The sequence below is a fragment of the Symphalangus syndactylus genome, chromosome X (assembly GCF_028878055.3).
Source record: "Symphalangus syndactylus isolate Jambi chromosome X, NHGRI_mSymSyn1-v2.1_pri, whole genome shotgun sequence".
Classification (NCBI taxonomy): Eukaryota; Metazoa; Chordata; class Mammalia; order Primates; family Hylobatidae; genus Symphalangus; species Symphalangus syndactylus.
The window spans coordinates 108,062,412-108,077,626 of NC_072447.2; the positions used below are offsets into that span (position 1 = coordinate 108,062,412).

The 15,215-nt window shown below is 42.7% G+C and overlaps 2 protein-coding genes across 5 annotated transcripts; both read right to left on the minus strand.

The window, feature by feature from the left end:
• Positions 1-249: 249 nt before the first annotated feature.
• On the minus strand, positions 250-11,890 carry LOC129476184 (histone H2B type W-T). 4 transcript variants are annotated; one of them, XR_010119629.1, is made up of 4 exons: positions 11,439-11,890; positions 5,237-11,222; positions 2,405-3,903; positions 250-564 (listed from the first exon to the last, which is right to left on the minus strand). XR_010119629.1 is itself a non-coding variant. In XM_063634786.1 (4 exons), the coding sequence occupies exons 2-3, from the start codon at positions 3,369-3,371 to the stop codon at positions 2,427-2,429; spliced, it is 537 nt and encodes a 178-aa protein (XP_063490856.1). In that variant the 5' UTR covers positions 3,372-3,903; positions 5,237-10,823; the 3' UTR covers positions 250-564; positions 2,405-2,426. The 4 variants fall into 4 exon arrangements, 1 of the variants encoding a protein (XP_063490856.1); XR_010119630.1 differs by lacking the exon at positions 11,439-11,890 and having other exon boundaries at positions 2,405-2,463; positions 2,754-3,903; positions 5,237-10,823; XM_063634786.1 differs by lacking the exon at positions 11,439-11,890 and having other exon boundaries at positions 2,405-2,463; positions 2,872-3,903; positions 5,237-10,823.
• A 23-nt stretch (positions 11,891-11,913) lies between these two features.
• On the minus strand, positions 11,914-13,638 carry LOC129475073 (thymosin beta-15A-like). The gene is made up of 2 exons (XM_055266943.2): positions 13,528-13,638; positions 11,914-12,623 (listed from the first exon to the last, which is right to left on the minus strand). Exons 1-2 carry the CDS (start codon positions 13,625-13,627, stop codon positions 12,586-12,588), a joined length of 138 nt encoding a protein of 45 aa, XP_055122918.1. The 5' UTR covers positions 13,628-13,638; the 3' UTR covers positions 11,914-12,585.
• Positions 13,639-15,215: the final 1,577 nt, after the last annotated feature.

Genomic DNA, 15,215 nt, shown 5'->3' on the forward strand with positions numbered 1-15,215 from the left:
TCCTGTGCCGACCTTCACACCAAAGCAGCCTTTTTCTTGTTCTTCCTATAATTCACTGGCATCAGTCCTCTTGAACTCCCACTCTTCACACCCACAGCCCAATCAGAGTTCATTGTTAGCCCTGTTTTACTAACACTCCTCATTCATTTCTGAATTTACAAATGGAAAACACACACTCCAGGGTAAAATATCCCAATGGATATAGTTTCTGAAAAAGACATGTCAAATTACCCAGTAGACACGCAAAGATAACTTTAGAAATTTATTCGTATGTCCCATTTGACAGAAAGATTGGCACTTTATAGCAAAACAATTAGCATAATGAGAAATAAGTCACTGAGTGAGATGTGGTGTTTTGGACCAGGTACGCAGCTCTGTCTCTGGAAAGCAACAGAGTTCTGCCAAGCGTCTTTGGTTTTCAAAGTGTTGCTCCGAACATGTAGGACCACCTGGCAGCACGGTCCTGAGGGATTTAGTTGTGGCTGATTTCACGGGGGTTTTTCCTGGTCTCCTTGTGCAGTGAGCATTTCTCTTCAACTATTTTCATAACATTTTCCTAATATTCTGCAAAAACAGAAAGTAACAAATCCTGATGAGTGGACTTCTTGGCTCTACATCCTTTCTCTATGGATCCCAACCAGAGCTCTGGAGGTGACCTTCCCCTGCTTCCCATCTGCACTACTCAGGGAAGCTGTGGCTACTACCCTGCCCTGCTCACATTTCCCTCCTGAGTAAACGGTTCTCTGTCAAAGGTGGAGTAATCTATGTGGCTATGTGTTGGGCCCTCTGGGGTGGTTCTTTCCCACTTCTGATGGGCTCAAGAAAATTTTGATTTTTGTCATTTATCCAGCTTTCGTTTCATGGTTTGACTGAGAGTGCCATCCTTTGCTGCTTTCTACATATGAAGGAGAAGTATTGTTCATGAGATGTTTCAAAATTCACAGGAAACATTTGACAAAAATGGCCACATGTCGAGCTTCAAGGCACGACATAATAAATTCCTGTGGGTTGCAGTCCCAGAGTATGTTCTCTTGTCCACATACTGGGGCGTCTGGAGATCCATTGAAAAGAAAAGCAATGGGGGCCGGGCGCGGTGGCTCACGCTTGTAATCCCAGCACTTTGGGAGGCCGAGGCGGGCGAATCACGAGGTCAGGAGATCGAGACCACGGTGAAACCCCGTCTCTACTAAAAATACAAAAAAAAAAAAAAAATTAGCCGGGCGTGGTGGCGGGCGCCTGTAGTCCCAGCTACTCGGAGAGGCTGAGGCAGGAGAATGGCGTGAACCCGGGAGGCGGAGCTTGCAGTGAGCCGAGATTGCGCCACTGCACTCCATCCTGGGCGACAGAGCGAGACTCCATCTCAAAAAAAAAAAAAAAAAAGAAAAGCAATGGGAAAGTCAGAAGCTGCTCTGAAATTCAGCAATACACTTATAGGAAAAAGTGCTAAAAATACAAAGACTTCGGACCCAGAAGAAAGCACAATGAAAGCTAATCTGCCGGGCGCGGTGGCTCACGCTTGTAATCCCAGCACTTTGGGAGGCCGAGGCGGGCGGATCACGAGGTCAGGAGATCGAGACCACAGTGAAACCCCGTCTCTACTAAAAATACAAAAAATTAGCTGGGTGTGGTGGCGGGCACCTGTAGTCCCAGCTACTCGGAGAGGCTGAGGCAGGAGAATGGCGTGAACCTGGGAGGCGGAGCTTGCAGTGAGCCGAGATTGCGCCACTGCACTCCAGCCTGGGCGATAGAGTGAGACTCTGTCTCAAAAAAAAAAAAAAAAAAAAAAGAAAGCTAACCTATATTAACATTAACATGAATATTAATATGTAAATCTCTTGAGGAAATAAGGATTATCTGAGTTCTGCTAAAGGCTGACCATGCTCTGCATAACTTGATTCTAGGGGCAAGGAACATATACTACTGCTACCTTTGGATTCATATCCTTAAATGACCGTGATTACAAACACTGAAAACAAAAACATCAGGTAAAGAATCACAACCCTGTCCCTCCAACAACCAGGCTGCGTAACAGTGCAAGGCTGTTGTGGGTTCAGCCTGGTTCACTCCCCCTACATTGGGACAATGACTGTTGCTCATGGACTGCTGGTCATTCATTCGCTGCACCACTGAACACTAGGGCATGAGTGTTTTCCGTGGGCACTCCGTAGGCCTACTGACACAAACCTGGAAGTAACAAAGGTTTCTGTTTAAAAAGAAATGAAAAGATTATCGTCATGGCAAAAAACGAACCGACTGCAATAGTGATCTCAGAGTTGAGGAAGCTGGAAAATGAATGGATTCTTGAAAATTTTATTTAGCTGTATGTACACTGTAACTGGGCCTCATTTACTTATTTATGTGGATTCGTGATAGGAGAGGTGTTGAAAATGTTTAGGAGGTTTACCTTGCTTCTTTTATCAGCGTATTCATTTTTTCTGTTCCTGTACGGCATATAGTGAAGTTCTGGAAAATTCCACCATCCAGTCGCAGGAGAATGAGAGAGAAAAAGGTAAAAATCAGTGCAATAATAATATCACCATATAGATAACCTAGAAACATAACTAATAAAAATGACCATTTTGGAAACTGAGGAAATGAAACATGATCACGGAAACACCCACTACTTTTCCTTGGAGCAAACTGCACTGCAGATATATCGGAGTTGACAATGTTTCGTACTGAGGGAAAAATGCTTGCAAAATCACAGGATGCCACACCCCACATGCCCCTCAAGTCGGAAGGGCACCACCTACCGCAACCTCTGGTGGGGCCCCCCCCTTGGTGAGCTACTGGTCTTTTGGGCCACGTTCGGTGGCTCTAAAAAGTCCCTTTGGGTTTCCGTGGTGCTCGGGCACTCCTGAGGGAGTGTACTTGCTCCTGGTGTAACTGAGGACAGCCTTCGTGCCTTTGGACTCAGCGAGCTTGCCCATCTCCCCCGGCAGCAGCAGGCGCACAGTGGTCCGGATCTCCCAGGTGGTGATGGTCTGGCGCTTGGTGGAGCGGGCCAGGTGACCAGCCTCAGTGGCGATGCGGCCCAATATGTCATGAACCAAGGAATCCATGACACTCACGGCCTCCCGGGAAAGGCTGAGGCCCTGGTGAACCTGCTTCAGCACCCGGTGGAAATAGGTGGCGAAGCTGTCCCCGCGGCAGTTGGCGTGGCACTTGCGGGGCCCACGGCGCCCTTGCTTCCTCTGCTTCTGGGCAGTCGTGGAGTCAGGAGCCTCTTTGGGCTCCTGGGTGATCAGCTGTTCCTCAGAGGTCATCTCAGAGGAAGGTCCAGCCATGGCGGAGACAGCAGCCATTAGCTGACACGACCAGACAATGGCAGTTGTGGACTGGGGAAGCGGGGACGCTTGGGTACGCAGCATGGCTCCACGTCAGGGGCCAGCTTCACGTCTGATTGGATGAAATCTTCCTGCGTTGAAGGTGACTGGATGGTCCCGTTGCGTGGCATCTCGTCAACCAATCACAGTGGGCGTCTGTGGGCCTAAGCGCCCCCTGTGGCCTAGGTCAGAGAAAGTTACACAGATAGATGCCCCACGGGGCAAAAGCGCATCCGCCCTCCTCAGCTGATCCATGTCACACCGTGAGCACTTTGAAGGGTGTTACTGAAAACTCCCAAAGTTTAGCAATTTCAGCTCATGATCCTTGAAGGGAGACAGACCTCCTGAGCCCAAGTCCATTATGCCGGAAGAATGACTGGCCACGTGTGGAACAATTCTCACCCATCTCAGAATATACTGTTATCCTGGGCTAAGCCACCCTGGCGAGAGCAGGAACTCCCTGACATGGCTGCCGAGGGCTCCTGGGCATCAAACGACCTGGCGGTCTGGCTCCTGGCTTCAGTTCTGATCAACATCTTCCGTGAATCAGGAGAGCTAGAAATGGCCATACCATAGCCTCCAAGCAGACGATAGAAACAGAAAGGCGCTTTTATTAAAAACATATGACAACACTCAACACTGACCAGGTTTTAAAAAAAATAAAGAAAAGGAAAACAAAACAACAACCACAAATCACAACTCAGAAGCTGGAAATGGCTAATAAGTTTAAGAGATATTGGGTTAAAATATATCACCTTAAATCTCCTTGGAAGCCCCTGAGGAAGAGAAAGGGATTCCAAAAATGAAAATTATGTTGTATATATATATTTATATATATTTATTTATATATATTTATATATTTAAATATATATATTTATATAATTATATATAATATATAAAATTATGTTCAAGTTAGAAAGATAGCTTTCAAGAGTAACATTAAGTTGCAGGAATTGAACAAAAAAGATTCTTAAGAAATACTGAAGAAGTAAAGGTCACCAATGAACTGTCATTTCAAAGGTCAGGCTTTCAAGTGTATTTCTTGTCATATCTTTAACAAACAACTTATTCTACTCCTAATAAATTGGTTCACGATTAAGAAGGACAAAAAGTCTCATTTTTGTTATTAGATAACATCGTATATGGTAAACTCTGTGACTGAAGTCTAGTCAACGATTTTTGAACAGTTCCCTTTACAAATGATTTTATGAATCTACTTAAACGTTTAGCAAGCCAATCTTTCTCTTATTTTGGTACAAGGCACAAGAGACCTGTCCACAACAATCTCTGTATTCATATCAGTAAGTCAGCATGATATTTTTCTTCAAAAAAAAATAAAAGCAAACAAACAATCAGGAAAGAGCCACATCATTTTTCTTCACAATCTGCAAGGTTAAACAACCCAGGGAGGTTCTCACTGGTTCATGTCTAGGTTACCTCCCCACACTTTCCTTGTGCAGTGAGTATTTCTCTTCAACTATTTTCATAACATTTTTATAATATTCTGGAAAATCAGAAAGTAACAAATCTCGTTGAGGGGAATTCTTGATACTATATCCTATCTCTTTGGATCCCAAGTATAGCTCTGGAGGTGACCTTCCCCCTCTTCCAATCGACACTACTCAGGGAAGCTCTGGCTACTATCCTGTCCTGCCCCCATTTCCCTCTTGACCAAGCGGTCCTCTGTCAAAGGTGGAATAATCTATGTGGCTATGGGTTGGGCCCTTTGCGGTGGTTCTTTCCCACTTCCGATGGGCTCGGGAAAATTTTGAATTTGTCATTATCCAGCTTTTGTTTCATGGTTTGACTGAGAATGCCATCCTTTACTGGTTTCTAAATATGAAGGAGAAGGGTTGGTTATAAGATGCTTGAAAATTCACTGGAAACAGCTAACAAAAATGGCCACATACTGAGCTTCAAGGAACAACATAATAAATTCCTACGGGTTGCAGTCCCAGAGTATGTTCTCTTGTCCGCATACTCGAGCGGCTGGAAATCCACTGAAAAGAAAAGCAATGGGAAAGTCACTAGCTGCTCTGAAATTCAGCAATACACTTATAGAAAAAAAATGCTAAAAATACGTAGACTTGGGACCCAGAAGAAAGCACAATGAAAGGTAGCCATATTAACATTAACATGAATATTAATATGCAAATCTCTTGAGGAAATAAGCGTTATCTTACTTATCCTAATGACTGACAATGCTCTGAATAGCTTGATGCTAGGGGCAAGGAATAGATACTACTCCTAGCTTTGAATTCATATCCTTAAATGACCATGATTACAAATACTGAAAACTAAAACATCAGGTAAAGAATCACACCGCCGCCCCTTGAACCGCCATGCTGAATATCACAGAAAGGCTCTTGTGGGTTCAGCCTGGGTCACTCCCTCCAAATTGGGACAATGACTGTTGCTCATAGACTGCAGGTCACTCATTGGCTGCACCACTGTACACTAGGGCATGAGCTGTTTCCGTGGACATTCCCTAATCCTACTGACACATTCCTCGAAGTAAGGAAGGTTTTTCTGTTCAAAAGGAAATAAAAAGATCATCGTCAGGGCGAAAAAAGAATGAATTGCAATAATGATCTCAGAGTCGAGGAAGCTGGAAAATAAATGGATTCTTGAAAATTTTATTTAGCTGTATGTACACTGTAACTGGGCCTCATTTGCTTATTTACATGGATTCGTGATGGGAGACATATTGAATTCGTTTAGGAGGGTTACCTTGCTTCTTATATCAGCATATTCATTTTCTGTGTTGCCGTATCACACATAATGAAATTCTGGAAAATCCCTCCATCCACTCGCAGCAGAATGAAAGTGAAAAAGGTAAACATCAGAACATTGCTAATATCACCATAACGATAACCTAGAAAGATAACTAATAAAAATGGCCATTTAGGAATGGGGGGCACTTTGGTATGGCTGCATGGCTCTATGTCACAGGCCAACCCGACATCCAATTGGATGAAGTGTCACCGAGGGAGACTGTCAGCAATCCTCCCTGCATTGAAGGTGATTGGATGATCCTGTTGCTTGGCATCATGTCAACCAATCACGGTGGGCATCTGCGGGCCTAAGTGGCCCCGGTTGCCTACCTCAGACAAAGGGACACAGATAGATACCCAACAGGGCAAAACCGTATCAGCTCTCCCCAGCTGATCCATGCCACACCGTGAGCACTTTGAAGGGTGTCACTGAAAACTCCCAAAGTTTAGCAATTTCAGCTCATGCTCCTTGAAGAGGGCTTGACCTCCTGAGCCCAAGTCCATTATTTTGGAGGAATGACGGTGGCCACTTGTGGACCATTTCTTACCCATCTCAGAATATACTGTTATTCTGGGCTAAGCCACCCTGGCTTGAGCAGGAACTCCCTGACATGGCGGTCGAGAGCTCCTGGGCATCAAAGGACCTGGCCATCTGGCTCCTGTCTTCAGTGCTGATCAACACCTTCAGTGAATGTGCATAAGGAACAATGGCCAAACCACAGGCTCCAAGCAGACAGCACAAACAGAAATTGAGATGCTTGTAAAAATATTACAAATCCTTAAACACATACGAAATTTAAAATTGTTTTCTTAACAGTATTTTGATCCCCAAAACACTCTGAATGTTAGTGTTGGTGAGTAAGTGGTGTTGGGTGAAGAAAACAATACCCCAATTCACTAAGAAACCTCCTTATGGAGAAAAATTGAATCTATGAAATTGGAAACATTTTGGAGTTAAAAAAATACACTTCAAGAATCTATGATAATACATTCAGAAACATTTCTCAAATATATAAATGTAAAACATAAACACCAGAAATTGAACCAAACAAGGATTTAATGATTAAGAAGAATTGAAGAAATGGAGGTCACCAAGAAGTTACCATCCCAAATTCCAATGTTGTTTCTTGTCAGACTTTTAAGATCAGGTGATTTATTGTTAATAAGATGGATCTCGGTTTAAAGAGAATTTTTTTTTTTAAAGACAGAGTCTTGCTGTCGCCCAGGCTGGAGTGCAGCAGCGTGAACTCATCTCACTGCAAGCTCTGCCTCTTGGGTTCAAATTATTCTCCCACCTCAGCCTCCCAAGTAGCTGGGACTAGAGGTGCACACCATCACGCCCGGCTAATTTTTGTATTTTTTTTGTAAAGACCAGGTTTCACCATGTTTCCCCAGGCTGGTCTCGAATTCCTGGACTCAAACTCTCCTCCTGCCTTGACCTCCCAAGGTGCTGGGATTACAGGCATGAGCTACTGTGTGCAGCCAACAAAACTTATTTCAAGAAAATATAACATGATGTTGATACCCATTGAAGGATGCATACTAAAAAAAAAATCTGAGCAGCTTATTTATAAATGTGATTACAAATTTGTATCTGAAATGTTATTAAATTGCATTACACACAAAAAGATAAGAGAAATAGTTTACTGCTCTAAATAACAATTCAGACGCATCAAACTGAGACAAACATTACTAATGGAACAAGCAGACCTCATACAATCTTTTTTCAACATTACCTCTATTACAGAATTCATTTAAATACATAACAAAAACCCACAGTGCAGAAATAACTAAATCAAAAATTAAGTGAACAGCACCCTTTTCAAGCTTCCGAGAAACTTAAGTAAGGACTCTAACTCATTCACATTTCTCTAATTCTATTATTTCCCAGTCTACAATCATTTTTAATGCAAAGCTTAATGTCTTCTGAGTATGCATCACTTAGGATGGAAGTATCCAATGAGAGCACCCAAACCCCACTCTCCACTGGCTCAACTAATGAAGTATCTTCAGCCCTGGGCCTCAGCCATTGGCTCAGAATGTGAGCAGGTGACCAGTCCTGAACCAATAAATGCCCTCCTAGCTGTTCAGCCTTGTAAATTGAGGAGAAAATTAGTTTCAAGTTTTTGTCTACTTTTCATTTCTTCGTTTGATTTTTCATTTTATTGTGATTGTGGTGATTTCAGAATATGAATCCAAAGCTGTGAGTAAGCATGTCTCCTACCTCTTGCATCATATTGTGAAGAAAAGTTCTCTGAAACGGAATTTGGAGGAAAGAGACTATTCCTGTGAACAGTTTGCACACCATGGAGGTGCAGACTTCAGTGTAAAACAAAGGTGCAGTTCCAGAGAACTAAAAGAGGATATGGCTTTTAGAGGGAAAGTTGCCATCTGAGTGTGGTTTCCACACATAAAACATCCAGTTATATATTAGACATTTTCATGATTCCATTAATCAATACCTTTGCATTTAGTTAGTGACAACACAGTTCTGTCAGTAGTTTTTCCTGGCTCTTTAGAGATGTTTCGTCACCATTTGATATGACTGGGGACAACAACATATTCAGTTCAATGGTAAAGCCGAAGACTAATTACAATTATTATTACTGAAAATAGCAATCCCTCAAACATTGGTAGAGTCCACGTGGCATGTATTAACCAGAAGATTGAATGAACTTACCCTACTTCTTACCTTGCCAGTTTATCGCACTCTCTTTCATTACCACCCATATAGCCAACACTCATATTTGTTGGTGTCAATTAAACCAGGCATTGCTATAGTAATAAAAAGAGTCACCACGGACTGGCGACTGTGCCAGGCATTGTTCTAAGTGCTTTACAAAGAACACTTCAATTACCTTTCATAAGATCTCTGTGAAGTAATGTTATTATCTCCATTTTTATGGAGGAAGAACCTGAACCACAAAAGATTGTCACTTGCCCAAGTTCAAACAGATCCAAAGGCAAGGTATTCTTTTTAGGTATGAATATGCATTGGTTAAATTCTAAGAGTGTTTATAAAACTCACTGGCCTGTACAGTTTCATGGGAATTTTAAGCCATGATACTAAATGAAACTTTTTTACCCTTTGCAAAGATGAATTAGGCATGAAGTTTTATTTGGCTGATTTTTCTCTTTTAATTTTCAGTATATTTTTTCTTTCTGACATTTCATCCTTTTCTGTTCTTAGTAATTAAAGTCATATCTGCCTATGTATACTGACAGAATAAAGGTGTAAAGCCACTGACCAGTGATTACCAAAGGATGTAGATGCATAAAAGAAGACAATTATTTAACTTCAGCCTTTCCTTTCCATATAAATGCAACTGCTACAACAAAGCCCTGGAACTGCCAGTTCTGCAGAGAATAGATAGATTCAGGGACCTAAATCTCAGTCTTTGCTTATTTAGAAAAAAATCTCCCCCTGATTGAAAAGACAAGTAAACCTAGTGACTAAAAGAGTAGCCCAACATTAAATACTTGAGAAACGTGGGGCAAAACTACTGCAGATGAGCAACTGCAGTTTTTCCTGTCTCATTTCTGTATGAGTAGTCACTTAGTAATTATATGTCTTTCACCTCCCACCACGCACTTCTCATCTGCTCCCACTCAGTTTAACACTTACAATACCCAGAGTACAAATCAAGACTTTAATGAAAAGGATGGCTACCAGATGCAACTAACCAGGAGTTATTGTTCAACCTCAGGTCACCTGACAATGTTCTTGCTTTCCTTTGAGCTTCATTAGTGTGCAAATGAAGAGGTTGCTGAACCTATCATAGATAAATAGCATCTTTATCAAATTTGCAAATGACAACACAGAAAGGGAAGCAAATGTGTTGGATGATAGGATTATTACCAGGATTCAGAGACCTGATAATTAGCAAATCTGAGCAGATCTGCAACCAGGATGGTTTCCCGTGTATGTAATTTGGGTCTGAAGGATCTGAGAATAGTCAGCTGCAGAAGACTTGGAGATACACGGGCAGGCACACAACAGCTGACTTCAAATTCTGGAGGATGGATTAACTACCCTCTCTAGTCTCCAGCACACAATCCCAAGACTATTGGATAGAAGCTACAGGGAGGCACGTTTGGGCACAATATAAGCAGCATATCACTGCAAGGGGTTGAGCGACTCTACTGGACAATTGCCTCAGGCAGGAGATAAGGTACTGGTGACTAACATGGTCACTTCCAAGGCTCAGATCCTCTGGCTACACTAAGCCCTGTGACTGTGTCACCTCACTGGCACTTGATCAGAGTTGACCTACCTACTGTTTTGATTTTGAAACTTTAAGCTATAGCAGAGAAAACAGCTTCCACTTCATGTAATCCCACTGATTATTTAAGAATGTGAGCCCTTAGAAAGGGGGAGGTAAGATAATACTTGAAGTTGAAAATAGGTATGAACGGTATAATCCATCTTTGTAGGAAGATACATACATTAACAGATCACAAGTCTGGATGGTTAATACTTCTAATTGGTGGGATTATAGGTGATTTGTTTTTATACACGTGATTAAAGTAGGCCGGGCATGGTAGCTGATGCCTGTAATCCCAGCACTTTGGGAGGCTGAGGCAGGCAGATTGCTTGAGCCCAGGAGTTCAAGACCAGCCTGGGCAACATAGCAAGATCTCATCTCTACTAATAATCAGAAAGATTAGCTGGGTGTGGTGGCATGTGCCTGCAGTCCCAGGTACTAGGGAGGCTGGGGTGGGAGGATTGCTTGAGCCCAGGAGGTCAAGGCTGCGGTAAGCTATGATTGTACCACTGCACTCTAGCCTAGGTGACAGAGCAAGACCCCGTCTCATAAAAATGAAATAAAATAATTTTTTAAAAGGGATAAAAATATTGTTTAAAGGCAGGAATTAAATTGCATGCATTTATACATATTCCTTACTGTATTAGCTCGGGCTACCATAACAAAATACTATAGACTAGGTGACTTAAGCAACAAAAATTTACTTGCTCACAGTTCTAGATTCTAGAAATCTCAAGTCGACGTCCAGCACAGTCACATTCTGGTGAGGGCTCTCTTCCTGGCTTGTAGACAGCCACCTTCTTGCTGTGTCCTCGCATGTTTCAGACTGTTCTCTCTCTCCTTATAAGGCCACGGTCCTATTGGATGACACCCTGACTGTTATCACTTCATAACCTAAATTACCTCTGAAACAACCTATCTAAAGATACAATCACACTAAGGATTAGGGCTTCAACATATTAATCAGGGGGTCACAGGTGACAAAATTCATCCATAGCATTTATGCTCACCATGAACACCAGACATGTTTAGTTAATAAAACAGCAAATTCTGTTCAGTAGAAAAAATCATACCAGAAGTTCACTGCTACAGGTCATTAGAAGATGTAATGTGCTTAATATGGGGTTTGTTAGCAAGTGCCTCCTGCCCCTTTCTCCATCCAACTTCAGTCTTGGATGTTAACTCCCATTAAGCTGAAAAATACTTTCCAGAAGGCAAGAGAGCCCAGCTTGAACTCCAGCCCTTATTCACCTTGAGCAGATCACATTAGACCCTGTTTTCATTTCTTCATTCTGCAATAAGGAGAGTAGTCCACATGACCTTCTCTCCCAAGGTTCTCTTGACTCCGTGATTCCAACTGTAAAGAAAAAGCACCTACCATCCCCAAGTCAGGACCCACTGGACCTGGACAGAATTGAGTATTTCCCCCCAGGAATAATCTGCTAAAAGTTTTCCTTCAATCATTTTGTTTGGCTGAAAGGGTAGCCTTGTGTACTTTTCATTCCTTAGACTACCTACCAGAATGAACCACAAGAGTCACACGATAACTATTATATTTATTATTTTATTGCTACATTGGAAGTGAAAATAAACTATAAGAAGCTGCCAAGGCCGGGCGCGGTGGCTCACGCTTGTAATCCCAGCACTTTGGGAGGCCGAGGCGGGCGGATCACGAGGTCAGGAGATCGAGACCACGGTGAAACCCCGTCTCTACTAAAAAAATACAAAAAATTAGCCGGGCGTGGTGGCGGGCGCCTGTAGTCCCAGCTACTCAGAGAGGCTGAGGCAGGAGAATGGCGTGAACCCAGGAGGCGGAGCTTGCAGTGAGCCGAGATTTGCACCACTGCACTCCAGCCTGGGCGACAGAGCGAGACTCCACCTCAAAAAAAAAAAAAAAAAAAAAAGAAGCTGCCAAAGGATGCATCTTCATGAAGATTATGAAACAATTGAGGCATCCATTGTAGAAGGTTAAAATCGGCTTATCTTGTATGAGATGCAAGGACTAAACATACAAAGGTCATCAATGGCAAGATTATTGACAGCATCTGCCATTTGGAATTTACATACCAATGGGAAATTTAAAAAGGAACTTAAGGAAACACTCACTACCTTAGCCAGGGAATACAGTTAAGAAGAAATCAGAAGGTTTACAAAAAAACAAGACTAAAACCAAGACTGTCAGGCAATGTTGAAATATGTTCTTTGGAGGAGATCCCCATTTTACGACGTTTGAATACACTCTTTCTCCTGCTGGATAGCTGGGGGAAAAAAGAAACAAAAAATTACAAAAGAATTTTCCTAAGACTAAGTTCAGCTTCTTCCAAAAGAGCTCTTTGTAAGTCACTGAAGGCTGCTTTAAATTTAGAATGCCAAGGCATTAACCAAAAAATTCACAGTGGGGTGTGTGCATGCATGCATGTGCACGTTAACCACCTGAACATTCATTAGAAACTACATCAACTGTAGGGTTTGTTTTTCCAAATGCTGTTGTCATTTTTTCAGACTATTCAAGACAGAGGAGTAAGTGAAGCACTTTCCTCAGATTTATCTATCACTATACAGTTAGGAAATTATACACTTTCAGATAATTTTAACTAACGTTGCCACTCTCAAATAAAAGTGACATAACAAAAAGTGCCCCTCGGCTTTTGTGAATATGCTTAGAATTTCTCCAGCAGGCTCTAACTCCAGAGGGCAAAACCGATCCCTTGAATCTGAGAGCTTTGAATATACCAAGATCTAAATTTGTTGTCTCACCTTATCTTGTCATCAGATATAGAAGGCCAAAACTGCTGAGTCTACAGAGTTCTTCAGGGATAATATTATGGACTCAAATTTCTAATTGCAGAAAAATGCCAAATACCCAAAAGTAGACAAAAACTAGTGTTTTTTAGTGCTACATCCAATATCCCAAGATTGGTTTTAACGTGGTTTTTAATAATTTTCCCACAAGAAACTAGTTTTTTATTCCCCCATCACTATTGGGCCCATCATGTGAGAACCAGAAGAAAACTATTTGATAGTTTTAACTGCTGCATTAAATACCATGGTACTCTAATTATTGCTTACTTTGCATCAAAAATTTACTAGACGATAGGTTTATTTGGTGAACGTATTAACTTTCTCTATTGTTTGTTTCCATTAGAATCCCCCATGACTTACTTTCCTTTGAAGGAAGAGTATTTTTTTCTTCAGTATTAGTTTTCTTCAGTTTTGACCTGTCAAACTTCTCCACTTCTGACAAGTCTGGTTTATCACTCATCTTGACTAGAAGAAAGCCTGTAAAGAAAAAACATTTTTAAGAAAACGTACATGGCAGAACTATCTTCGGACTAACGGATCACAAGCAAAAAATTTCATATTTCCTATCAACGTATATTCTACCTGCTTATTTTCAACAGAAAAACAGCAACAGATCTTAGATAATCCCAGCACTTTGGGAGGCCGAGATGGGCGGATCACTGGAGGTCAGGAATTCGAGACCAGCCTGGCCAACATGATGAAACCCCGTCTCTACTAAAAATACAAAAATTAGCCGGACATGGTGGCACGCACCTGTAATCCCAGTTACTCGGGAGGCTGAGGGAGGAGAATTGCTTGAACCCGGGAGACGGAGGTTGTAGTGAGCCAAGATCGCACCACTGCACTCCAGCCTGCGCAACAGAGCAAGCCTCTATCAAAAAAAAAAAAGTTATATTTTTGTTAGAATAATTTCAGCTCCACATCATTGGCCCGTTTCTGATAGGCAGTAAATGCCACTACATCACAACGCACTAGAAACCAAGATGCCCTAGAAACCCAGAGCCAATATGTCCGACTCTTAAAATCACAGCAAGAGTAAAACGGAGGTGACAGAAGCACAAGAGCAGATAAGGGATAGAAGAAAAAATAAAGACTGGCTTTAAACAGGTAATGATTTTCTAACAGGAGATAGCACTATTTGAGCATCTTCACTTTCTATTAAATTACTTTTGGTTTTGGCATTTTTCTTGAGACCGGGAGCAGCACACAAAACAGAGTGGCATAAGTTGTACTAATTTCTTTCTATTTTAAATCCCCAAAGACGACAGTACATTAAGGCAGTACAATACACGCCTCATAATAGCTCCTTGTGGCACTGGTTTGTAAATGTTGTAAGAAGAGGCAGCTAACTAGGATCAGACCCATGACTTCAGCAGAATGGGATAAACCAAATAGAAGTGAGTCTTCTTTCACCATGTTTTCTCTGCAAAGAGACAGGCAAGGAGATGAGACTCAGAGGTCCGTGGCTATGGACCTGACGAAATGCCTGGTGCCCTGGGAGCGTCCTGAGTTTGTCCAAAAGAGACAATAGGATATCCCAGAAATCGGAAGGCAGAGCTCTCATGAGTGAGCCCGGCCCCATCCTGGTGGAGTAAGACACTTCGTCTAGTCCCTGGGGTAGAATGGAGAGGCCCCCAAGCAGCCGGAAGTGTCGAACATGCCTCCATTCCGTCGAGGTTACCCTAAGACCCTCCTCTGCCAAGCGATCAGACGCCAAGCTCCGAGCTGGGAAACTGGAACTAACAAATAAATAATAGCAGGGCTGGGAGCATAGGCCAGTCTGTCAGAAGCAGTTTGCATACTTTTTCAAATAACTATTAGCGTTGTCTGGCGCCCAGCCTAACGGCCACGGGAGGGGAAGGAATGAGGGCCCAGCCCCAGAGGGCCCATTCCGGGCGGCCACCAAACTCCTGATCCTCGAAGCCTCTGACCTGCAGCTACCGCGGACCGGCCGCTTTAAGGGTCCGCCCCCACCCCACCACCTCCGGATCTTGTTCCCAGGACCCGCCCCCGGCAGGGCTCGCTGTCGCGCGCAGAAGGCGGCGCCC

What these genes read in the sequence shown, in the direction of transcription:
- LOC129476184 (XM_063634786.1), bottom strand. Translation starts at nt 3,371, where the DNA reads ATGCTGCGTACCCAAGCGTCCCCGCTTCCCCAGTCCACAACTGCCATT. An exon ending in CTCAGTTACACCAGGAGCAA is followed by an intron (nt 2,464 to 2,871) that starts GTACACTCCCTC and finishes GGAATTTTCCAG; the next exon opens with AACTTCACTATATGCCGTAC.
- LOC129475073 (XM_055266943.2), bottom strand. Translation starts at nt 13,627, where the DNA reads ATGAGTGATAAACCAGACTTGTCAGAAGTGGAGAAGTTTGACAGGTCA. An exon ending in TACTCTTCCTTCAAAGGAAA is followed by an intron (nt 12,624 to 13,527) that starts GTAAGTCATGGG and finishes TTTTTCCCCCAG; the next exon opens with CTATCCAGCAGGAGAAAGAG.